Source organism: Gadus macrocephalus, chromosome 16 (genome assembly GCF_031168955.1).
Source record: "Gadus macrocephalus chromosome 16, ASM3116895v1".
Classification (NCBI taxonomy): Eukaryota; Metazoa; Chordata; class Actinopteri; order Gadiformes; family Gadidae; genus Gadus; species Gadus macrocephalus.
In genome coordinates this window covers 28,820,282-28,847,348 of record NC_082397.1, presented here as the reverse complement: position 1 = coordinate 28,847,348, position 27,067 = coordinate 28,820,282, and the positions used below count along the sequence as shown (strand labels likewise).

General features: G+C 46.7%; 1 protein-coding gene across 5 annotated transcripts in view; it reads right to left on the bottom strand.

Moving 5' to 3' along the window:
* The window catches only part of kalrna (kalirin RhoGEF kinase a), a 186,035-nt gene that overhangs the window by 157,661 nt on the left and 1,307 nt on the right, over positions 1-27,067 (bottom strand). For 4 of the 5 annotated variants that reach the window (XM_060074643.1, XM_060074646.1, XM_060074645.1 and 1 more), the window contains exons 2-6: positions 25,239-25,280; positions 21,862-21,936; positions 7,906-8,020; positions 7,360-7,549; positions 6,720-6,893 (exon numbers count right to left, since the gene is read on the bottom strand). In XM_060074643.1, the coding sequence (XP_059930626.1) occupies positions 6,720-6,893; positions 7,360-7,549; positions 7,906-8,020; positions 21,862-21,936; positions 25,239-25,280 (596 nt within the window). The remainder of the gene's footprint in view (positions 1-6,719; positions 6,894-7,359; positions 7,550-7,905; positions 8,021-21,861; positions 21,937-25,238; positions 25,281-27,067) is intronic. The other variant, XM_060074644.1, reaches the window with a different exon arrangement.

Sequence of the window (27,067 nt, the reverse complement as noted above, 5' to 3'; positions counted from 1 at the left end):
CTTGTATAGCAGCAGATTAGCAGTTTGTGTTTATTTGTGTCTGTGTGTGCGTGTGTGTGTGTTTGTGTGTATCAGTGAGTGTGAGTGTGTGTGTGTTTGTGTGTGCGTGCACACGTGTGTGTGTGTGTATCTGTGTGTGTGTGTGTGTGTGTGTGTGTGTGTGTGTGCGAGTGTGTGTGTGTGTGTGTGTGTGTGTGTGTGTGTGTGTGTGTGTGTGTGTGTGTGTGTGTGTGTGTGTGTGTGTGTGCATGAGTGTGTTTGTGTGTGCGAGTGTGTGTGTGTTAGTATGCATCAGTGAGTGTGTGTTCACACCGGGAGCTCCGGCGGGAGTCCTGGAGCTCTATATATAAATATTATAAGATGATATAATATATAGTAGATACAGGACTCTCAAGTTTTGAACTGAGTTCAGAGTGAGATTTTGTTGGCGGGGGGGTGGGGGGGGGGTGGTATGTTACTGTATACAAATGTGTCCACAGACATGGTGACTAATGTATGATAGCACCCTCCCCCTCTCCCCCCCACCAACTGTCTCATCAGGACAGGTACACAGAGTCCTGAGGAACATCAACCCTCGCAAGGCAGCCGGACCAGATAACATCCTTGGGCGAGCTCTCAGAGCATGCGCCAACGAGCTGGCTGATGTTCTCACATACATCTTCAACCTTTCCATCAGCCATTGCACAGTTCCCTCCTGTTTCAAGACCACAACCATCATCCCTGTTCCAAAGAAGAGCCCACCAAGCTGCCTGAATGACTACAGACCAGTGGAACTCACTCCAATCATTATGAAGTGCTTTGAGAGAGTGGTGCTGACCAACATTCAGAGCAGCATACCAAACACCCTGGACCCCCTGCAATATGCCTACCGGCCCAACAGGTCCACCTCTGATGCTGTCGCTGCTGTTCTCCACTATTCCCTCTCCCATCTGGAAAATAAAGACTCCTACATCAGGACGCTCTTTGTGGATTACAGCTCCGCCTTCAATACAGTCATCCCCTACAAACTCACCGACAAACTGTCTACACTAGGTCTGCACCCCACCATCTGTGACTGGCTCCAGGACTTTCTGACTGGCAGGCCCCAATCTGTCAGGATTGGAAATAGGACTTCAGCCAGCATCATCACAAACATTGGCACGGCACAGTCCTCTACACCCTGTTCACTCATGACTGTGTCGCCTCACACATAGACAACACCATCCTGAAGTTTGCGGACGACACCGCAGTGATAGGACGCATCACGGGCGGGGACGAAGTGGCCTACAGGAGGGAGGTGGCCAGTCTAGTGTCATGGTATGAGGGCAATAACCTCACCCTCAACAAGGACAAGACCAAGGAGATGATAGTGGACTTGAGGAAGAAAAGGAGTCCTCATCGGCCACTGTGATGTGATCTCCATAAGTTCCCAACTCACCCATGCCATTAATGTCATCCCAGTTTAGATCAGTAACATAATTTAACAAAGGTGTGCCATCAAGACCAAAAGGATTTGCCACCAAATCAGATACAATATCCTGTCAAAGAGTGGTGAATGAGCGAAATATTCCCAAGCTTGCAAACTGGTCAGCCATAGCTGAAAACTGACAATTGCCATCTGGGAGAGGATCAAAAGCTACTGTCATTCCAGAAGAAACAAATAAGTGAAGCTGATCTGAGTGACTTTTAGCTATGAGAAAAAGCTTTCTTTTCGCATTAGCCGACTGATTAAGAGTTTTTCTACTTTTTTCTTTACTACGGGTGACACTAGTTATATTAGCTACCGAAAACCATTTCTGCTCAGGGATGAACGGGTCAAAAGTTAATTAGGGGTCCAAGCCAACAGGTTGGATCCCTATTGTTTTTGTAAGGATTGTTAGGGGTCCAAGCCAACAGGTTGGATCCCTATTGTTTTTGTAAGGATTATTATTATTCCTATTATTATTCTTACCCCCCTAAAAGTGGGCCCACACCCCAAACCGTAAATGGTGGCGACACGCGAATTGCATGACTAGATCCAGATCTCTTCGGACTACGCAGACGACAAAATCCATACACGCCGGTCACTAGGTGGCGCTATACCAAGGGAAAACGCGTTTGGGGCTATAACTCCCACACCGAACCTCCCACATTCAAAAACTTGTACCCACATATTCACTGGAGTCTGCTGCATCTTTTGGCATAGGCCACGCCCATTTGCGTCTATAATTTTTTTTCGCAAAATCGCGAAAACCGCAAAACTGTATTTTCGCTACTCCTCCCGCATTTCTTGACCAATCAACACCAAACTTTGCACACGACATCTTAAGACGCACACGAAAATAAATACTCAAACTCTTTTTTGATCCGACCTTCGACGACGAAACGGTAGCGTTTTTAATATTTGTTTATTAGCTACGTTTTACGTCGAAACGCAAAAATTCACAAAATAGCAAAATTAGACATCGGATCATGTCCAACTTTTAGACGCATGTCGGTGCTACCCTTAAGGTCGTTCGATAACAATTATGGAAAATTTCGCCTTTAGGGGGCGCAATAAACGAGGAAATTGTATATCTTCTAATTGGCCAAAGGAATGTTCTTCAAACTATGAGGAAACCATCAAGGGGCAAACCCGAGTCTATATAAAAAATATGGCCAAGAATTATTAATGTGGGCGGGAGTTATTTGGAAAAGGAAAATTGTCTTCGGAAATTTCGCCACAAGGCGGCGCCAAAAAACTAAGACATTGTATGTCTCTTAATTTGCCAATGGAATGTTCTGAAAACGCGTTTTGGGCTATAACTCCCACACCGAACCTCCCACAGTCAAAACCTTTGTATCCACAGATTCACTGGAGTCAGCTGCAACTTTTGGCACACGCCGTGCCCATTTGTTTTGCACACATGCTTCGCGTTGTGCCGGCGAAATGCACACTTCTTGGACCCCTGCATAACTGCTTGCAGTTCTAGTTAGGGGTCCAAGCCAACAGGTTGGATCCCTATTGTTTTTGTAAGGATTTTTTTTATTATTATTATTATACTTCCTACCAAGAAAGTGGTACCACAGCCCAAACCGTAAATGGTGCCGACACGCGAATTGCATGACTTGATCCAGGTACGTGAAGACTATGCAGACGACAAAATCCAGACCTGCCGGTCACTAGGTGGCGCTATACCAAGGAATACGCGTTTGGGGCTATAACTCCCACACCGAACCTCCCACAGTCAAAAACTTGTACCCACATATTCACCGGAGTCTGCTGCATCTTTTGGCATAGGCCACGCCCATTTGCGTCTATAATTTTTTTTCGCAAAATCGCGAATACCGCAAAACTGTTTTTTCGCTACTCATCCCACATTTCTTGACCAATTTACACAAAACTTTGCACACGACATCTTAAGAGGCACACGAAAATAAAAAATGGAACACTTTTTTGATCCGAGCTTCGACGACGAAACGGTAGCGTTTTGAATATTGCTTTATAAGCTACATTAAACGTGGAATATCAAAAATCCCAAAAATACCAAAATTAGACATCGGATCGAGTCCAAATTTTTGACACATGTCGATGCTCCCCTTAATGGCGTTCGATAAAATATTCGGAAATTTTCGCCATAAGGGGGCGCAATAAACGAGGAAATTGTATATCTTCTAATTGGCAAAAGGAATGTTCTTCAAACTCAAGGGAAACCATCAAGGGGCAATCCCGAGTCTATATACAAAATATGGCCAAGAATTATTATTTTTATACTACCTCCCCCTGAAAGTGGAACCACAGCCCAAACCGTAAATGGTGCACACGCGCCAATTGCATGACTAGATCCAGAATCGGCACCGCTACTCAGACGACAAAATCCAGACACGCCGGTCCCTAGGTGGCGCTATACCAAGGAATACGCGTTTGGGGCTATAACTCCCACACCGAACCTCCCAGAGTCCTAAGACTTGTACACACAGATGCACTGGAGTCTTCTGCATCTTTTGGCCTAGGCCACGCCCATTTGCGTCTATGAATATTTTTCGCTAAATCGCGAAAACCGCAAAACTGTCTTTTCCCTACTCCTCCCACATTTCTTGACCAATCAACACCAAACTTTGCACACGACATCGTCAGACGCACACAAAAAATAAAATTCGAACACTTTTTTGATCCGACCTTCGACGACGAAACGGTAGCGTTTTGAATATTGGCATATTAGCTAAATTAGACGTGGAAAATCAAAAATCCCAAAAAATCCAAAAGTAGACATCGGATCGAGTCCAAATTGTACACACATGTCGGTGCTAACCTTAATGTCGTTCGATAAAAATTTCGGAAAATTTCGCCATTAGGGGGCGCAATAAACGAGGAAATTGTATATCTTCTACAAAAATTCGCCGCGAAAACGCTACACTGACTTCTCGCTACTCCTACCACAGTCAAATCCTTTGTATCCACAGGTTCAGGGTAGCGTTTTGAACACATGCTTCGCGTTGTGCCGGCGAAATGCACATTTCTTGTCGCGTTGTGCCGGCGAAATGCACACTTCTTGGACCCCTGCATAACTGCTTGCAGTTCTAGTTAACATTAAACTTTGACAAGTTGGTGGCGCTAGAGCTCTTGAGCTAGTGTTGCCTAATACCACTTGAACCCAAGTAATGGGTGGTCTGCTGTTCAATTATTACAATATTGGGGAATTATTACATAATCAGGACTTGCGAAATGAAGGCTAACCTGATAATGTAATAACCTCCCATTAATGTAATACCTTATTACATTATTGGGAAATGCACTTTATTACATTATCAGGTTTTATTACATTTTCAATGGACTCAGATTTTGTAGTGCAGATTTTTATTACATTATCGGGGTTATTACATTATCGGGAGTTTATTACATTATCAGGTTCTACAGACGTCTCTGGTCCTTCCACATCAATCTGAAGTCCAGATTGAACTGTGACATGGAGGAGAAAGGGATTGTTGCCGTTTGCGGACTCTGGCGAGGAGGTGCGGGAGGTCCCAACGGTCCCCGGAGCTGAGCTCCCGGTCCCCGCCGGAGGAGCTCCGGGAGTCCGCAAACAGCAATAATCGTCGTCATCGTTAAAGGAGACATATTATGAAAACAATACTTTTCCTGGGATTTGGGGTGTTGTTTTGGGTCTCTGGTGCTCCCAGAAGCATACAAACTTTGAAAAAAGTCTGTACATGATTTTTGTAGTGGGATATGCATTTCTGAAAGTACCTCGTCTACAGTTACCAAACGAGCGAGTCAGTTTCGGCGCCCCCTCCTACCTAGGAAGGGAGCACATTTGATTATTACATCTACTTCCCCACCCCCCTCCAATCAGAGCATAGAGATTTTGTGGACTAGCAGACGAGCGCTGGCCGGAGATGTTTGCGCATTTCAGAAGCAGCAATATTCCATACAAAAATAAATGTCTAATTCGTCCGTTTCTAGCGGTAGGCGAGCCTTTTTGTCCTAATTGCTATTCCCAGCAAACAGCTTCAAAAACCTGTTTCTGGAACTCATATACTATGTTTACTTGTTGGGAAAATGCCATAATATGTCCCCTTTAAGATTCATAATATAATCCGGAGGCGCACACAGCTTTTGGCCGTTATATTGTATATTATATTATACAGATATCTATACATTATATCATCTTATTTTATTTAGATATGGACCTCCAGGACCCCCCCGCCGGAGCTCCCGGAGTGTTCTAGATTAGAATATTTTGCATCGGTTTCTCTGACGTCTCTGGTACTTCCACAACACGTAGAGACTGTTGAGAATGAATTGGCACAAGTGGGGGCTTTGCAAACTCAGGCGACCAGGCGAACAAGCGACCGACCAAATAATTTTCTTGGTGCGAACGAAGCATAACAGAATCGCTGGAAATTCCAGAGTGAAATGACAGCGCAGTATTTTGAGCACCAGAAGCTACCACCTCTTCTGTCAAACAATCAGGAACTGGGGAATCAAAATCACTGCCGTTTCATTCAAACTCTCTCAAACACACTACTATACTTTCTCACAAATTGCATAAACAAATATACTCTCTCACACACACTATTATATTCTCTTGCAACTATACTCTCTCACACACACGCACTACAATACTATCTCACATACAATACTATTCTCTCTCACACACTACTATATTCTCTTGCATGAAAAAAACGATACTCTGTCACACACACTACTATATTCTCTTGAATACACAACTATACTCTCTGACATACACAACTATACTCTCTGACATACACAACTATACTCTCTCCCATACACTACTATACTCTCTCCCATACACAACTATACACTCTCATACATAGATGTAAAAGGAGTATAATAGTTTCTGTATATAGTTTTGCGTTTGTGTATCTGTCTGTTTGTGTGTGGTGTGTGTATCTGTCTGTTTGTGTGTGGTGTGTGTATCTGTCTGTTTGTGTGTGTAGTGTGTGTTGTGTGTATCTGTCTGTTTGTGTGTGTAGTGTGTGTTGTGTGTTGTGTGTGTATCAGTGTGTGGTGTGTGTGTGTGTTGTGTGTGGTGTGTGTGTGGTGTGTGGTGTGTGTGGTGTGTGTATCTGTCTGTTTGTGTGTGTAGTGTGTGTTGTGTGTATCTGTCTGTTTGTGTGTGTAGTGTGTGTTGTGTGTGTATCAGTGTGTGGTGTGTGTGTGTGTTGTGTGTGGTGTGGTGTGTGGTGTGTGTGGTGTGTGGTGTGTGTATCGGTGTGTGGTGTGTGTATCGGTGTGTGGTGTGTCTGTCTGTGTGTACCTGCAGCTCCTCCAGCCGGGCTAGCAGGTGGGCGGCGCTGCAGATGAACTCCTCCAGTGCCACGCGGAGGTCCATCCATTCGTCGTGGTTGTAGTCCAGTGAGCCCTCGAAGTCCTCCGTCAGCTGGGATGGGTCCACCAGCTTAGCCAGCCCCTCCACCGACACCAGGCTGGTCTGGAACACACAACAAACACTCATGCTAACAACAGCTCACTCTAAGGTGAAGATAATGCTCATACCTTGCTAGTTCTAACACCATGCTTGTCTGTAACAAACAGTAGTAGCTAACACTAACACCAAGCTTCTTAGCCTAATGCTAGTTAGAGCTAATGCTGATACTTATATTAGTATTATATGTATAATGTAGCTGAGAGAGAGAAAGTTCAGATAGATAGGGAGACCTATGGAACCATTTACAACAGAGAGAGAGAGAGAGAGAGAGAGAGAGAGAGAGAGAGAGAGAGAGAGAGAGAGAGAGAGAGAGAGAGAGAGAGAGAGAGAGAGAGAGAGAGAGAGAGAGAGAGAGATGGAAAGTGACAGCGAGAGACAGTGAGAGACAGCGAGAGACAGAGACAGAGACAGAAAGAGAGAGACAGAGAGAGAGAGTCAGAGTGACAGAAAGAGAGAGAGAGAGTGTCACCTCAAAGGAGAACTTGGAGCTGCCAAAGTTGGTCTTCTGCTTCTGCCAGAAGTTGTCTGGTTTGATGATGAGTGCCACGCATATCTGGGAGCAAGCCTCCTGCAGGGTCTTCAGCAGCGGCTTGATCAGCTCCCAGCGGGACCCCCGCATATCCATGATGACCGTGAAGCCCCGCTTACACACGTCCTCGCTGATGACACACACACTTATTATGCATACACATACAGACACACACATTTATTATACATACACATACACACATTATACACACACACACTTTTTATACATACACATACACACACACACACACAATTTACATACACACACACACACACACTTATTATCCACACATATATACACACACATAATACAAAATACTTATTTTGCACACATACACATTATACACACACACACATTATACACACACACACTCATTATACACCAACACACACACACATTATACACATACACATACACACACTTATTATACACATGCTTGCGTGTGAGTGTGTGTATATGTGCGCGTGATTGCATGTGTGCATGTACCTGGGCACGGTAGACAGGTACGTGACCAGTCTCTTCAGCTCCTCGTGTTTGATCCTGTCATGGTTGCTTCTGGAGGGAAAAGTCAGGATTGGGCCTCCTCTCTTATCCCTCCCCCCTACACACACACACACACACACACACACACACACACACACACACACACACACACACACACACACACACACACACACACACACACACACACACACACACACACACACACACACACACACACACACGTTAATTCTGATTTCTATTGGATCATAAGTTATTATGCAGATTTCGGGTCTTTTAATCTTTACTAACATAGACCAAGAGACCGACCACAGACAGAGAGACCGACCACAGAGAAACAGACCACAGACAGAGAGACAGACCACAGACAGAGAGACTGACCTCAGACAGGGAGACAGATCACAGACAGCCAGACAGAGAGAGAGAGAGACAGACCACAGAGAGAGGGACAGACCGCAGAGACAGACAGAGCGAGAAATACGACAGACAGAGAGACAGACCACAGACAGAGAGACAGACCACAGAGAGAGACAGACCACATACAGAGAGACAGACCACAGAGAGAGCGACAGACCACAGACAGCCAGACAGAGAGAGAGAGAGACAGACCACAGATAGAGGGACAGACCGCAGAGACATCTTATTTTAGAGACAGACAGAGTCGTAGAGAGACAGAACGGGTGACAGAGAGACAGACAGAGAGACTCCAATACTCCAATATGGAGTCCTTTCCTAACTTTTCTTCATCTTTTCCCGCGGATTAACACAATTACAGCCGACGGTTTGCATTGGACATTAACAGAAAGGTTGACCACAACTTTTCTGAGGAAGTATTATCCGACTCACTGAGACACGATTCGTCTGCAAAACGCGGAAGTGTTAAAGCGAGGCTGGTTAATACGCCATACAGGCCTACTCCTCCAATTCTCCTCTTGGCGAACGTAAGGTCTCTGGACAATAAAATGGATCATATACAGCGGCTGAGGTCTGCGAACCGCCATGTGATGGAAGGCTGTGTTTATGTGTTTACGGAGACATGGCTAACCGACAGCATCCTGGACTCAGCCATTAAGCTTGAGCAGTTCACGTGCCACCGTTCAGACAGAGTCCTTGTGAAAAGAGGAAAAAAGAAAGGTGGTGTTGTCTGTGTGTACATCAGTGATGCTTGATGTCGATGTGTTTATGATCGTAAGGTGCTGTCCTTTCTATCAACGAGAGTCATAACGGCGACTCTGCTTGTTGCTGTGTATATCCCTCCCACTTCCAACAACGCTGATAGAATCAACATCTGAACTTTCCCACAAGAGAAAGTAACACTCTGGACTTGGTTTAAACCCCACTCAAAGGTACTTACAACTCTTCGCCCCTCCCCCACATCGGCCACTCAGACTACATCAGTGTCATGCTAATGGTGCATTTCACCAAGCGATGCGATACGGTTAGGCGCAATTAGGTGCTGTACAATTTGCGTTTCCACCGCCAAAAGTGGGCGGGGTCCGAACTTGGCCGCAATTAGCCATACCAATTTTTTTTTTCTCCTCTGTTGGGGTACCAAGCAGTCTGAAAGGGTGCCAAAAAGTTGGAGACACACACCCTGTCCGTTGATTTGTCGAAAGCATCATCACTTCCAGGCAACAGGGGGATGACGACAAACAAACACAGTAACACAGTAACACAGAGGTTGTCACAGGACTCTAGAGAGAGAGGTCATGTTTCCCGAAGCTCCGCTAGGCATTCGAAAAAACTACTTAATTCATCGTTCAGATCTACTTTATCTTATTTTATTTCATGATCATAATACCTAACAATATATTGTTTGTTTCGTCGTCCTCCATCGCTCGATTCAACAATACATTTTGGCACTTTTCATGACTCCCGGATCAGACCGCAGAAAAAGCCTTGGACTTTCCTATCGCCAACATGCCTCTGTACTCGGATATCTCAGGCACGGAGACTGGGAAATGCACAGACTGCACCAAACTGCAACAGACAGTGGCTTTATTTGAAACGAGACTAGCGGCATTAGAAAAATGCAAAGGACTCCTCCAGGATACAGTGCCGATGGGTGAGTTTGCTGAGCTCACTCAGATACAGCATGATGATCAAAGCTACATTGTATCCTTCCCGAAGCTGGACAAGAGAGAGACAGTTCCAGCTGCGTCTCACTGGCACAGAGTCGGCGCTAAGCCAAAACAACATACTAAAGTGAATCAACAAGTTCACTCAAAGCCACTGAAATTAACCCTGCCACTGAAGAACCGGTTCCTGCCACTTCAAGAGTCCACGAACGCGCCTGCCACCCATGCACCCCTGAGCCCCGAGATGCGTCCGGACGGACAGTGCGGACAGAGACGGAACAACCAGTCGCCATGGAGGCGAGCTGCGCATGCCTCGGCCACCAGTGCACCCCTGACCCCTGAAATGTGTCCGGACAGACGGTACGGACAGAGATGGACGCCACGGAGGCGGGCTGTGCATGTGTCTGCCACCGTCCAACAAGGGCCCATCTCAGAGAAAGCAGATGAACCAGACACACCAGACACAACCAGATTATAGGAGACTCAATCATCAACGATATAACCGGTAAGAAGATCAAAACATGCATCTTCCCATATGGAATGGTTAGTGATATCAACCATGAACTAGCCAAAATCATATTGGAAAACCCCAAAATCTCACAGATTATTGTGCATGCAGGATTTAATGACATTCAAAGAGAACAGTCAGAACTTCTGAAGAGGGATTACACTGATCTATTAAATACACTGGACAAAATACACATCAAGTCATTCATCAGTGGACCCATACCAGCAGTTTGTCAGGGTGTGTGTGTTTCCCTGTGTTTCCCTCCTGTGTTGATTACTGTTCCCTCCCCTAATGTGTCTCAGTGTGTAATCTCCCCTTCCTTGTGCTGTCATTGTGGTTGTCCGTGGTTGTTTGTGGTTGTTAGTCCTGTCGTCTCCCGAGTTCCGAGTTGTCTCCCGAGTTCCCTGATTCCTGTGCCTTAGCCTTTAGGCCTGAATAAAGTGCCGTTTCCTGAAACCGTCTGCGTTTGGGTCCTACCTGCCTGCCTGCACCCTCAACGCCTTAACAGAATGACCGCACCAACATTGGACCCAGCGGACGATCAAGCTAGCCGTGAGTGGGAGGATTTATTTGAGTTCTTAGGGAAGGCAATAAATCGCTCAGAGAGTTTGGGGTACCACCCGGTTCCTCCTGGCACTCCAGCTCCCGCACTGACTCCGGTCCCCGAGCCCTGTCCGGTTCCTGAGCCCACTCCTCGCCTTCCAGAGGGAGACCGGCCTCTTCGCCTGCTTGAGGTGGTCCGCCCTCCGCTCCTGCCTGAGGGGGCCCGCTCCCTGCTCCTTCCAGAGGGGGACCGGCCTCCGCTCCTGCCTGAGGGGGCCCGCCCCCTGCTCCTTCCAGAGGGGGACCGGCCTCTGCTCCTGCCGGAGGGGGTCCGCCCTCCAGACCGTCCAGGGGAGGCACGCCCTCCGTTCCTGCCTGGCCTTCCACCAGAGGGGACCCGCCCTCTACCTGGCCTTCCACCAGAGGGGACCCGCCCCCTACCTGGCCTTCCACCAGAGGGTACCCGCCCTCTACCTGGCCTGCCTCCTGAGGGGACCCGCCCTCTACCTGGCCTGCCTCCTGAGGGGTCCCGCCCTCTACCTGGCCTTCCTGAGGGGACCCGCCCTCTACCTCGCCTTCCTCTTGAGGGGACCCGCCCTCTACCTCGCCTTCGCCGGCCTCCTGAAGGGTTCCGCCTTCACCGCTGCCGGCCTTCTGAGGGGGTTCTTTGCCACTGCAGGTCTCCTGAGGGACTGAGCCCTCATCGGCGGCACTAGCTCAGGAGGTAGAGCGGGTTGGCTGGTAACCGCAAGGTTGCTAGTTCGATCCCCGGCTCCTCCTAGAGTGTGTCGAGGTGTCCTTGAGCAAGGCACCTAACCCTAACTGCTCCCGACGAGCTGGCTGTCGCCTTGCATGGCTGACTCCGCTGTCGGTGTATGAATGTGTGTATGAATGGGTGATTGTGTGGCAATATTGTAAAGCGCTTTGGGTGGCCACTGGTTACAGATAAAAGCGCTATATAAATGCAGACCATTTACCATTTACCATCGTCCTTGCCGCCGGCCTCCTGAAGGGTTCCGCCTTCCCTCTGCCTCTGCTTGCCCCCCAGGCCGTCCGCCTGAGGCTCCCTGCCATGCCCTGGGGCAGTTTTCTGGCCGCCCGCCTGACGTCCCTCGGCTCTGCCCCAGTCCATTTTTTTTTTTTGATTCCCTCCTCCTGGCGCCCCTCCACCCACCCGTTTTGGGTTTGACTTTCTTCATGGTTTTGCTTGTCGTGGGTCGCCTGGGAGTCGACCCTTAAGGGGGGGGTACTGTCAGGGTGTGTGTGTTTCACTGTGTTTCCCTCCTGTGTTGATTACTGTTCCCTCCCCTAATGTGTCTCAGCTGTTCCTCGTTGTGTTTGTTATTTAAGCCCTCGTCTTTCCTTTGTTCCTTGTGCTGTCATTGTGGTTGTCCGTGGTTGTTTGTGGTTGTTAGTCCTGTCGTCTCCCGAGTTCCCTGTCGTCTCCCGAGTTCCGAGTTGTCTCCCGAGTTCCCTGATTCCTGTGCCTTAGCCTTTAGGCCTGAATAAAGTGCCGTTTCCTGAAACCGTCTGCGTTTGGGTCCTACCTGCCTGCCTGCACCCTCAACGCCTTAACAGTTGACAGGGGAATAAACAGATTCAGTCGTCTACTTGCACTGAATACATGGCTTTCCAGAGTCTGCAATGAAAGAGGAAGGGTCTTTATTGACAATTTCAACTTATTCTGGGGGCGCAAATATCTTTTCAGAGCAGATGACCTACACCCAAACAGGTTAGGCTCAAAACTGTTGAGGGACAATCTTCTCTTCTCGCTTTCCCACAAATCTCCATGGTCTGATGCACAGGCCACAATCAGAGCACAGGTTGAGAAGAAGACCTTGAAGAGAGACAACAGCGCGCCCGACGCCATCAACACTGTGCCTTCCCCCATCGCTGATGCTGGCTTGGCGAGGAACGGCCACCCTCCTCCTACTCTGCCACTATCTGACACACAGATAGCAGACAGCCCACATACCTTGCCATGGTCTGACGCACAGGCCACAATCAGAGCACAGGTTGAGAAGAAGACATGCATCAGCCGGATTAGCAAGGCACTGAAATTAACCCTGCCACTGAAGAACCGGTTCCTGCCACTTCAAGAGTCCACGAACGCGCCTGCCACACATGCGCCCGACGCCCTCAACACTGTGCTGAGGGGGGTGGGCCGGCTTGGCGAGGAACGACCACCCTCCTCTGCATTACTACGATGACCTCCAGCCTCATCTCTCCCATAGCTATCTCTCCAGCCCCAATGTCCCCTCCCTTTGTGGTGACCTCCAGCCTCATCTCTCCCATAGCTATCTCTCCAGCCCCAATGTTTCCTCCCTTTGTGGTGACCTCCAGCCTCATCTCTCCCATAGCTATCTCTCCAGCCCCAATGTCTCCTCCCTTTGCGATTTTCCAGCCGAATATAAGAGACTGGAATATGTTGGCAGCAAACTTATATCTGGGTCATTGATAGCATCGCCATGTGATGGCGACAGGCTGATAACACCCAAGAGGATGGCGCCCCAGCCCCCCCACTATACTGATAGTAGTCATGAGTATTACTGAGACAAAAAAGGGTTCAGCCGTAGACACAGTATAAAGGAAGTTTCACAATATCATTAAAACCAACACTAATAATGCAAAAACCCTATTTACAACTGTTGACAGACTGACCAACCCCCCAACAGAAATTCCACCTGATCTCCATTCCACGCAGAAATGCAATGAGTTTGCAGCTTTTTATATTGATAAAATTGAAGGTATCAGATGCGCCATCAATATCTCCACTTCAAACAAAAATGTTGGACTACCACCCTGTTCAGGCAAAAATTACGTGGCAAGGATGGCATACTTTAATGTTATAGACTCTCAAAATCTTGTGGAAACTGTGACACAACTAAAGCCATCCACCTGTTGCCTTGATACTATACCTACCAACCTCTTTAAGAATGTTTTCGACTGCCTAGCAGTAGACATATTGCAGATAGTTAACAATTCTCTCCAGTCAGGCAATTTCCCAAAAACGTTGAAAACTGCAGTTATTAAACCCCTTTTAAAAAAGCGGAGCCTAGATGCCTCTATTATTAACAACTACAGACCAATATCGAATCTACCCTTCATAAGTAAAATCATTGAGAAAGTTGTCCTCCAGCAACTAAATCACTTCCTGGCATCAACTGGTTGCTATGACACCTTCCAATCAGGATTTCGACCCCTACACAGCACTGAGACCGCCCTTATTAAAGTTGTAAACGACATCCGTCTTAACACAGACTCTGGCAAAACCTCAATACTAATGCTACTTGACCTCAGTGCTGCATTCGACACTGTAGACCATACATTACTTCTGGAAAGGTTAGAAAACTGGGTGGGGCTTTCAGGCACTGTCTTAAATTGGTTCAGGTCCTACCTACAAAATAGGAACTACTTTGTTTCCATTGGCGACTTTGTATCAGAATCAACCAACGTGACATGTGGAGTCCCACAAGGTTCGATCTTAGGACCCTCTTTATTCAACATCTACATGCTCCCACGGTGTAGTGGCAGCTTTCCAGCGGCCACTTCTGGGAGCGGATACAACCGGACAACGCGCGTCGTAAATTATAGGTCTATTTATTTATTCCTTCTTAGTCAATATAACATAGATGTCCCTATCGCATTCACGCGGTTGAAAAATTGTTTGCCACTTCCGCCCCACATGGTCATAGGTAACCCATCAATACATCAAGTCAGAACGTCTGACGTCCCACTCCATTGGCCAGACAGATTGCGGCAGTCAATCCGTTTTCACACATAGAATTACGTTATTTCTAAACCATAATTCACCATACTATTAAACCATATTTCATAAACTTAAATATTGTAATTATTTCAACAGTGTTATCAATCTTAATCACTTAATTTGCAACATAAATATCAAATGGCTCCAACACACGGCAAATCATGCAAAATAACAATATTGACCATCATTGCTATGCTAATGACACGCATATCTATGTATCGCTATCACCAAATGACTATCGGCCCATAGATCTGCTGTGCCAGTGCATTGAGCAAGTGAAGGAATGGATGTGCCGAAATTTCCTTCAACTAAATGAGGACAAAACAGAGATAATTGTATTTGGTTCTAAAACAGAAACACCTTCACTCTCTGTCCCTGAAAACCTCAATCAAAGCCAGAAATCTAGGGGTTATCATGGATTCAGATTTACATTTTGACAGTCACATCAAATCAGTTACAAAATCGGCATATTATCACCTTAAAAATGTAGCAAGACTTAGAGGCAGGGGCGGACTGGCCATCGGGAATACCGGGGACATCCCCGGTGGGCCGGTGGCCCAAAATACTATTATGTACCAGCCCATCATCACATCAGCCCTACAATGGTTATCACAGCGGCACAAGCGTAATTTTCTCCAAGAGCTATACCTATCTAATCACAATCGCACTGACTGACTTTTATACTGCTACTCGCAATCGGTCTTCACACTCATGGTGACTATTTTTCGATTTTTTTTTAAGTGTCTTCTAATATGTGTTTTACAGACTTCGGAAGTCCAAAGTAAGAAAAGATCTCCACCTTATTAATAAACACCTCTAAATTGGTTCTTACACAGCCGAAGTGTTCTCAGCTGTGCGGATTGAGGTAGAGAATTTGGATTTGCATACATACACGCAACGCGGCACCCAGTTCTACGCATGCCCTCAACCCATGAGGAGAAAGGGATTGTTTGCGGCGAATGTCTCCAGCTTGAGACCCGCTGAGGGACCACCGCCGGAGGCGGAGGTGCCTAAGCGCTGCCCGGCAACGATCCCTTTCTCCTCCTTGTCGTGGTTCAGTCTACTTCACATTGATGAGGACGTTGAAGAACCAGGAACGTCGGAGAACCCAACGCGGTCGTTTGAGATTCATAATATCGGCTCACACATCTTTTGGCCGTTATAATATTATATGATATAGATATCTATGTAGGCTATATGATAATATTTTGATATAGAGCTCCAGGACTCCCGTGTGTTCTAGAATATTTACAGAACACGGCTAAAGGCTGTGTGAGCCTCGCCATTGCGATACATCCACTGTAAACAGAGCGAATGGTACCGTGGCTGCAAGCTGCTCAGGGCCACACCCCCACCCTCCTCTATGGAAGCATATATGTAGCAAAATTCAAATGGCAATGCAATTTGGAATTACATTATGCATTTGACAATGCATTATGCAATTTTATAATGTAATTTGTAAATACGTTATTCAAAGTGTATTTTAAAATGCAAAGTGACAATGCAATCCTCAATTAAATTTGCAAAAGTTCTAACAATACAAATAGAATAACATTTTGTCAAATTCTTTGAGTTCCTTTATACAAATTGAAAAGCTATAGCGTCCCCGTGATTGCAATCCACTTCGCCACGCTCCGTGTGTTGCGATATTCAAATGACATTTCAATCCGCAAAACGGAATCCAAAACGGAATCCAAAGAGGAATCCAAAAAGTCAATATGCAAAGTGGCAAACGTATCAGCCAATCAGCGTCTGGGCGGGAACTACGTCACTTGCTCGTAATTTCCTTGTTCACTTCTAGTTCTTTCGTATGTGTCAGGTCCATGGTCACCAATGGAGATTATTGATACGCTCCGAAGTTTGGCCGATGATGTGGAGAACAATCGTGTTGAAGACACAGATGCAGTAGATAGAGTGCGTGTTCTGGGAGATAGGATAGACGACTTATCCTCACGGGTACGTTTTGACGCCAGTGTGGTAAACACAAAGATTTCCAAAGTGCTACAGGCACTGGGTGCGAAACATAGGGTCGGGAGACCCACCGTCTCCACCCACTCCTCACCTACAAAGCTCTCCAGAACCTAGCCCCCAGTTACCTCTGGGACCTCCTCCAAGAATACACTCCCTCCCGCTCCCTCCGCTCAACCTCTGCTGGACTACTATGTATCCCCACATCACGACTCATTACAATGGGTGCCCGGTCATTCAGCTGTTCAGCACCCAGGCTCTGGAACTCCCTCCCCCCACACATAAAACAGTCTGACACACTAGAAAGTGACGTAGTTCCCGCTGGTGGCTGATACGTTTGCCACTTTGCATATTGACTTTTTGGATTCCTCTTTGGATTTCCTCTTTGGATTCCGTTTTGGATTCCGTTTTGCGGATTGAAATGTCATTTGAATATCGCAACACACGGAGCGTGGCGAAGTGGATTGCAATCACGGGGACGCTATAGCTTTTCAATTTGAATAAAGGAACTCAAAGAATTTGACAAAATGTTATTGTATTTTTATTGTTATAACTTTTGCAAATGTAATTGAGGATTGCATTGTCACTTTGCATATTAAAATACACTTTGAATAACGTATTTACAAATTACATTATGAAATTGCATAATGCATTGTCAATTGCATAACGTAATTACTCATTGAATTGCAAATTGCAAATTGCATTGCCATTTGAATTTTGCTACATATATGCTTCCATACTCCTCCTTGACCCGCCTCGCTCCTCCTCATTTGCATTATAGCTACAGCCACCAAAACAGCGCATTTGGGGGAAGCTCAATGTGCGACTGGCTCGGAGTGGCTATAACTCTGCACCACGGCTGAATTTCGGGAACGTCGTTATGTAACTTACTGTTTTGTTATGCACCTTCAGCACCCCTACACACACAAACAATCACACACCCAGCATGCAACACTACTGATACCACTGATGTTCACACCCCATCGTACGTTCTGTTCTGTTCATTTCTAATATATTGTTCATGCTAATTCTACCCTCTGATTCCAGTTTCTTTATTGTGTGGTCTTTCTCTGCTGACATTCATTCCTTAAGGCTTTGTAGTTATACTTGTATAACCATCTGATACTAGCCAAGAGTTAAGCATATTCATCTAGCAAACTATACCTACCTTGGAGTGTTACAATAGCCAATAATAATTGTATTCCATGTGTCCATCCAGGCAAATTGGTGGATCCAAATGTTATTAAAAAACAAACATACATATATGATGTAATTTCTTTGTAATCATCCAAAATAATGTTAAGTGTATGGGTATTTTTCCCAGAAGGCCACTGACTGTTCGATACGCGCGATCCATTGAGTGGGCAACGCGGCGTGTACTTAGTGGGCCGCGCGCCGTGTATTGAGTGGGCCGGTCTGACAGAAACTCCCGGGCCACTTTTTTCCCCCAGTCCGCCCCTGCTTAGAGGGCTCATGTCCACCGAAGACTTACAAAAACTTGTACATGCCTTTATCACTAGTAAGCTTAATTACTGCAATGGTCTCCTTACAGGTCTCCCAAAACAAACTCTATGGAAGCTTCAGCTTGTTCAGAATGCTGCTGCTAGAGTTCTAACAAAGACCAAAAGATTTGATCATGTTGCTTACCTATAAATCCCTACATGGTTCAGGCCCAAAATATTTAACTGATATGCTTCCACTACATCAGCCTTTTAGACCACTAAGAAGCTCCGAGACCATCTGTTAATTATCCCCAGAGTAAACAAAACATGGGAAAGCAGGATTTAGTTACTACGCAACAAATAGCTGGAATAAACTCCCAGAGGATTTAAGACTTGCCCCAACTCTGAGCACCTTTAAAACAAGACTGACGACTTTTATGTTTGCTATAGCTTTCTGCTAAATAACTTTGCCTTTATTTTCTATTTTAATACTAAAATGCTAAATTCTATTTTTGCATATGTTTTTCTTTTACTGACCTATTATTTTATTTAATTGTATGACACTGTTTATATGTGAAGCACTTTGAGTCTGCCTTGTGTATGAAAAGTGCTATATAAATAAAGTTGCCTTGCCTTGCCTATTTCTGGACAACTGTGAAAGCATAGTTTATTGAAGAAAATGTTGCAAAAAAGTTTGCCGTCCCTTTTGGACGTCCTAAATTGTTTCTTTTTGTTTAATGTGTCACGTTCTTCTTTTTGATTAGATATATTAGCAGGCTACACTGTGTATATCTGCTATGATGTTACGATGCTTACGTAGCTGCCGCACTATGGCCATCCAGCCTAAACCCCGCCCTACATTAAGGGTACTGTCGGCGGTGGAAACGCAAGCCGTAACTGAGCCGCACCTGACCCCACCTAACTGTACTACATTTACCGGACCCAATCGTACCGGACCTAATCGCATCACTTGGTGGAAATGCGCCATAATTGGTCACCCAAGGTGACCTTGGGTGTCAGGTGACCTTGGGTGTCTTGAAAGGCGCCTCTAAATTAAATGTATTATTATTATTATAATGCCAGCTTACAGACCAAAGGTGAAAGTCACCATAACCGGTTTTGAAGCAGGTGTTTGTGTGGCAAGAGGGGGCCTCTGCTGCACTTCAGAACTGCTTTGAAACCACTGACTAGAAGATGTTTAAGCAGGCAGGCAACTACGACAACTACTTCAGACATTGAGGAGTACTCTGACTGTTACCTCCTACATTAGCAAATGCATTGCTGATGTTACCATCCCCAGAGCCATCACCACTGGGCTAACCAGAAGCCATTGCTGACAGGAGCCTGCGTGCTACTGAGTACCAGGAACACCGCCTTAAGAGCTTGGGACGCAGCCTGCCTGAGGGCCAACCTGTCCCGTGGCATCAGGAAAGCCAAACCTCAAAAAATAACCGGACACTTCAAAGACAGCAGAGACACACGGAGCCTGTGGTATAGGATCCAGACCATCACGGACTACAAACCCTCACCACAGACCTGTGACAGCAACACCTCTCTGCTGAATAACCTCAAAAGCTTCTTTGCCAGGTTTGAAACCCACAACAGCATGCCCCCACAGAAGACTACCCCCTCTTCCCCACAACCAGGCCCTGTGCCTGACTGCAGCCAGAGTGAAGAGTACCCTCTCCAAGATCAACACCCAAAAGGCTGCAGGTCCATACAACATCCCTGGTCGTGTGCTGAAGGACTGTGCAGAGGAGCTCGAAGATGTCTTCACAGACATTTTCCACGCTTCTCTGAGTCGGGCTGTTGTCCCGTCATGCTTCACAGCCACCACCATCATACCTGTTGCAAAGAAGCCTTCACCATCGACTTTCAATGACTATCATCCCGTTGCACTGACCTCCATAATCATGCTGCTCTGCCTTGCTCTGCTAGTCATGGCTCACATTAAATCCACCCTTCCCACCACCTTGGACCCCTATCAGTTTGCATACTGAGGTATCAGATCCACTGAGGATGCTATCTCTTCTGTTCTTCACCCAGCCCTCACCCACCTGGACACAAAAAACTCATGCTCATGCTCAGAACCACCGTTCTGAGCATGGGGGCCCACCAAGGTTGTGTGCTCAGCCTCCTGCTCTTCACGCTGCTGACCCACGACTGCGCTCGTCCTTCAGTGGCAACCACATTGTGAAGTTTGCGAATGACACTACCATGGTTGGTCTCATCTCCAACGCAGTGCCTCTACTTCCTCCGCAAGCTGAAGAGAGCAAGAGGCCACCATCCATCAAGTGCTCCTTCTACAGAGGCATCATCGAGAGCATCCTGACCAGCTGCATCACTGTGTGGTATGAGAGCTGCACTGCATCCAACCGCAAGACCCTGCAGCGCACGAAGAAGGCTGCTGGTTGGATCATCAGTGTCCTACTCCCCTTCATCCTGGACATCTATGGAACCTGCCTCACCCGCAAAGCAACCAGCATTGTGGGTGACCCCAGCAACCCCTCACACAGCCTTTTCGGCCTCCTACGTTGTGGGAGACGGTACCGCAGCCTCTGTGCCGGCTCCACCAGACTGGGAAACAGTTTTTACCAGCAGGCTGTCAGGAAGCTCAACTCTCTCCCTTCCCTCCCCACTGAATCCTGAAAGCCCCTCCCATCTGCCCCAATAACCCCGCACCATTTACTGTTTTATATATATACCATTTTATTTTGCCTACCTTTGCACTATTCAGAACTATTTTGAGCTATTTTGAATTTATTTATTATGCATTTTACTTATTTCTTTTTACAAAAATTATATCATTTTAAACTTAATGCACCATGGGTCAGAATCCAACGTTGGAATTGACAATACTTGACCATAGAGAGAGCGACAGACCACAGACAGAGAGAAGGACCAAAGAGAGAGAGACAGACCCCAGAGAGAGAGACAGACCACAGACAGACAGAGAGACAGACCACCGACAGAGAGACGGACCACAGATATAGACAGACAGACCACAGCCAGAGAGAAAGAGCATAGAGAGACAGACCACAGACAGAGAGACAGACCACAGAGAGATAGACAGACCACAGACAGAGAGACAGACCACAGAGAGAGAGACGGACCACAGACAGAGAGAAAGCCAGAGAGACCGACCACAGCAAGAGAGACAGACCCCAGACAGAGAGACAGAAGAAGAGACAGACCACTGCCAGAGAGACCAACTACAGACAGAGAGACAGAACACAGCAAGAAAGACAGAGCACAGACAGACCACAGACAGAGAGACAGACAAAGAGATAGACCACAGACAGAGACAGACCCACAGACAGAGAGACAGACCACAGAGAGAGAGACAGACCACAGACAGAGAGACAGACCACAGAGAGAGAGACGGACCACAGACAGAGAGAAAGCCAGAGAGACAGAACACAGCAAGAAAGACAGAGCACAGACAGACAACAGACAGAGAGACAGACAAAGAGATAGACCACAGACAGAGAGACAGACCCACAGAGAGAGAGACAGACCACAGACAGAGAGACCAACCACAGACATTGTTGCCCTACCTATTGAACCACATTCAATAGGTAGGGCAAGGAACTAACGCTGAAGGGTTAGGGGTTCTTTTCCCTTGTTACTAACCTGACACAAAGGCGACCTTCTCCTTTAAGATGGGCAGGACGTCAGACGCCCTGATGTGATCGCTCCTGAAGGACCCTGGTAAAAGAGATAGCATAGCTGCATTAGCATCGAAATACAAATGAGCACACATACTCCCCCTTCTCTCTCTCTCTCTCTCTCTCTCTCTCTCTCTCTCTCTCTCTCTCTCTCTCTCTCTCTCTCTCTCTCTCTCTCTCTCTCTCTCTCTCTCTCTCTTTCTCATGTCACGTCTGAGGGTATAAATGGCTACAGAAGGGGACAGGTGAGACCCTTCTGTTCCCTAGCAACAGCTGTCACGAAGTCCAACTTACCACAGGCCTGACCACATAAAATAGAGGAGAGGAGGAGAGAGAAGGAGAGGAGAGGAGAATGAGGAGAGGACAGGAGAGAGGAGAGGAGAGGACGGGCCTTGACCACGTCCTAGCTAGATTATTGGTAAAATCCTCTGAGACGCAAGCTGAACATGCTGTATGTTTCCTATCTTAGCTCTTTGTGCTCGAGCACTAGAAGCTTCCAATGGTAGGACCTTTGGAATTCACTTATCGTGAATAATTGATGACTATGATTCGAGAAGTTATAATTCGAGAAATATTGCTCCTCAATCTCTGCCAATTTATATTTGTTCCAGTCAGCCCTTTGAGCTGAAGTCCTTGGTCTAGCTGTGGACTCAAAGCCTTCTACAGGACAGAGGTCCTTGTGGACCAGGTTCATGTCCTTGAGGTCTCTGAAGCCGACATCTGATCCAGGGACAAATGGCAACTCCTAAATCCTATTCATGCAACTCTCGCAAAATTTTTACTGAATCTGAAGAAAAACTAAATATCCATTGTGATCAGGACGTTCTCAGGAGCATTTATAGTGTTATAGTGCACTTGGTGTCATTAGCTTTTTCCTTCAAGCAAATTGTTTAATTTTTTTTAAACAGGCAGAAAGGTTCTTCAGTTCAAATAAGGCCAAGATACCAAGGGTCATCTTTTGGTGGCAAACGGGGTGTGGCCGTTTAGGTTGACGCCGGGTTACGAAGACCCTGTGATCGGAGCAGTAACTTCATACTTCTGGTTTACATATGTTTACTTTGTTTGACATCTCTCAGGTGATCACGTTTGGAGTGGTAGATTTTTGTATTTTTGCTCCATTCTTTTTCCATGTTAATAATATTGTGGCAGACGGCAGGAAGGAGTGAGGGGAGCCTGCTTGTCTGGCAACCTGCTTGTTCCGACCCCAAGCCTTATATGGACTTCCTCCCTATACCGATGCAAGCCTGAGGATCATTAAGCAGGGGTGCTTGGGGGTTAAAAGGGCTAACAAACTACAGACAGGGGCTGTGTGAGCTTGGAAGGCTAGAGAAGTACAGACAGTATCTGTGTGATCGTCTGGAAGTGCTGTATGGCCAACGAGAGAGCGATAGATGGAAAGTGAATTGGATGGATTACGGATAACGGATTGTACCCGAACTGAGGTGGATGACCCTTTTCCCACCCTGGTGGTTGTATTTACTCTGAAAATAAATCACCCTAACTTTGAACTGCTCTTTGTGTTGTGTGGTTTACTATTCAACATGGTAGCGTGGAAACCCAGAACCCACGAGCCTGCTACAATATGATAAAAAAAAAAATCAAAAAAAGTATACCATGCTTGTCACATCATGGTATGAACAATGCACTGATATAAAGCACATTTTTGGGCATTTGTTACATGTTTCCCTCAAACTTTTGGAGGGGATAATTACTGAAAATGAGGCCAAAGAATGATTAGAAACATGATCACAATAATGTGGCTTGCATTGCAACCACATTCATTCTGATGAATGATTTGGTATGATATAGGAGCAAGTAAAGGTTTCAGAAAAGAGTCACAACTCTTCTGTTTCGGTGGAGCAAACTCTCTGCTGAAGTCAGGAACGCAGAGTCACTACCAAGCTTCCAGAGTCTCAAAACTCCCCTCTTCAGAGTTTACCTGGACTCTGGACAAGAAACTCAACACTCACTTATTCAGAGTTCACCTGGACCCGAAACAAGAGACTCAAGACTCACTTATTCAGAATTCACTTGGACTTTGAAATATACAGACAGGAATAGATGGTTATTTCTCTTTCTTCTGACAAGGTACTTGTTTTAAGTCGCTTAGGTTAAAAGCGTCTCTCTCTCCCTCTCTCTCTCTCTCTCTCTTACAATCCTCATATTTCTAGAGGAAAACCACATCCATCAATCACTGTCATTGAACAAAAAACCCACAGAGCTCTTACTCTCTCCCCCTCTCTCCTCTCTCTCCCCTTCTAATAGGGTGAGCCTATAATGGAAGTTAAGTGCTCAATACCTTCCAACGGACACACACACATGCAAACGCACACAGGCACACACACACACACACACACACACACACACACACACACACACACACACACACACACACACACACACACACACACACACACACACACACACACACACACTCACACACACACACACACACACACAGCACCCACCAGGGGTAGAGTTGGGCACTTTTTCATACCTGGAGCTTACCGTACCGGCCTTGCGCTGAGTTGTTGGGGGGGGGGGGGTTGGAGGCTGCGGGGGTTTGTTGGGCAAGGAATCCTGACGGGGGGGGGGAGAGGGGGCAGGGAAGAGGGCCTAACGGGTATCTCTCTTGCATTTCGCGATTGCTCGTTCGTGTGACCAATGGCACAGCGGCCGCTAGGGGATGCCAGCGGCCCTAATTACTGCCGCGGCCCACATAAATGGATCGGCCACCCGGGTAAACTCCCGATCTTCCCGATGGCCACTCTACCTCTGGCACCCACCCATACACACATGAACGCACACACACACAAACAACCCACATAGCACTCACACAGACACTTGCACGCACGCAGTCTCACACACACACACACACACACACACACACACACACACACACACACATACACACACAACAAAACCAGCAAGTGAGTGGTGTTATGTAGAAAACCCATCCTTCAGCTCAACTATCGGATCCTCACTAACCAGCAGCAGGTGAGGGGTGTTATGTAGAAACCCATTCTTCAGCTCAACTAGAGGCTCATTTTGTAGCACTAGAATCGGAGTCCTATCTCTCTACCTGTCAAAGAGATCCCTTCCTCTGTACTCCATCTCTGCTGCTTTCAGCCAATCTGAATATCAGCAGGTTGCGCGTCAGAGAGAGAGACAGAGAGAGAGCAACACTGAACGTTGGAGCTATAGCCAGGTGGGGCGCCCCTCGATCCTCCAATAGGATCCACTGAAGATCTCTCTCTCTCTCTCTCTCTCTCTCTCTCTCTCTCTCTCTCTCGGCAGCATGGCTAACCGTCGGCCGTGTGCTTGAATTAGCTTCTCCCTCACCTGACCGGTCAGATGACTCCTGAGGCCCTCGCCCTCCTCCCCCTGCAGGGCTCAGAGGTCAGAGGTCAATGCCAGGCATGTGCCGTTAGAGGACAAAGAGAGGAGGGAGGGAGAAAGGGAGGGAAGGTGAGCAAATGTACATGGAAACACAAAACACATGTTCAATCTATCATATGACTCTCTCTCTTACTCTCTCAGTCTCTCTCTCTCTCGCTCTCTCTCTCTCTCTCTCTCTCTCTCTCTCTCTCTCTCTCTCTCTCTCTCTCTCTCTCTTTCTCTCTCTATGTATCAGTTTTCAATCTTCAGACACCAGCTGTCTGTAGCAGGAGAGAGAATTAGAAATTGACCCACAAGGAATGTGTGTGTGTGTGTGTGTGTGTGTGTGTGTGTGTGTGTGTGTGTGTGTGTGTGTGTGTGTGTGTTCTTATCAACATCAAGTACCAAGCATGTATGTTCTTTTCCTATCCCCAGTTTCTTTCCCTCTCATCTCCTCCCTTCACTTCACCATCTCTCTCCTCTTCCTCTCTCCTCTCTTCTCCATATTGTAATACAATTACCTCTTTATTCTATAAATAGCTCAGTATGCTCACACCAGTATATCTGGCTGTGTGTGTGTGTTCATGTGTATTTATTTAATCATCTCGAGGAACAGTGAAACACTACGATTGTGAAGGAATTAGAGGAGGAGAAGGTGGAGGAGGAGGTGGTGGAGGAGGCAGAAGTGGAGGAGGAGGAGAATGTGGTGAAGGTGGGGGTGGAAGTGACCATTGAGGTGATGTTGATGGAGGAAGAAGAGGAGGAGATGAAGGAGGTGGAAGAGGTGGGGCTGGAGGAAGAGGAGGCGGAGGAGGAGGAGGTGGTGGTGGTGGTGGGGAGTGAGGAAGAGTAGGAGGTGGAGGAGGTGATGGAGAGGGTGGAGGAAGAGGTGGAGGTGTAGGAGGAGATGGAGGGGTTGGAGGAAGAGGAGGAAGTGATGGAGGAGGAAGAGGAGGAGGAGGTGGAGGAGGAGGCCTACTCCTCTATGAGGAGGATCTAATAAAAGAGGTTCCATTAAATCTCACACACTTCCTGGAATAAATATCCTGTGTGTGTGTGTGTGTGTGTGTGTGTGTGTGTGTGCAAGTGCGTATGAGTGTGAGTATGAGTGTGTGTGTCTGTGTGTGCACGTGCGTGTGCATGCGTGTGTGCAATATGTTTTCCTAACTACCATGTAAACACGGTACCCAGGTTTAGGAGGCTGAATATTGATACTGCACAAGATGATCGTACATATTGGACACATCACAGCTGGAAATTAATACATAAATAAAAGCATGTTCTGTGTTTACACATTAGAAACAGTATCTACACACTATATGGATACTGTATGTTTATTCTACACACAGACCCACGGTGGCCGGTTGCTCAACAATTCCAGTTAGACAAAGAGATCTAGTATCAAACCCTGACTGGCCAAAGCTCCGCAATGGCAATCTCTTAAAAAGAACCTCAGAACTGATCAATACACAGATTGAGAAGAAGAACGAGAGGAAAGGAGCTGAAGAGAGTCACACACACACGCACACAAGCACACACACAAACACGCATGCACACACACACACACACACACACACATACACACACACACACACACACACACTCACGCATGCAGACACACACACACACACACACACACACACACACACACACACACACACACACACACACACACAGATAGGAAGAGTTTGAGCTATCCGTCTAAAAACTACAGAAGAGAGTGTGAGCAAGGGAGTTATGTCTATGATCAATCACGTGTGTGTAAGTGGGTGGATCCCTCACACAATCGCATC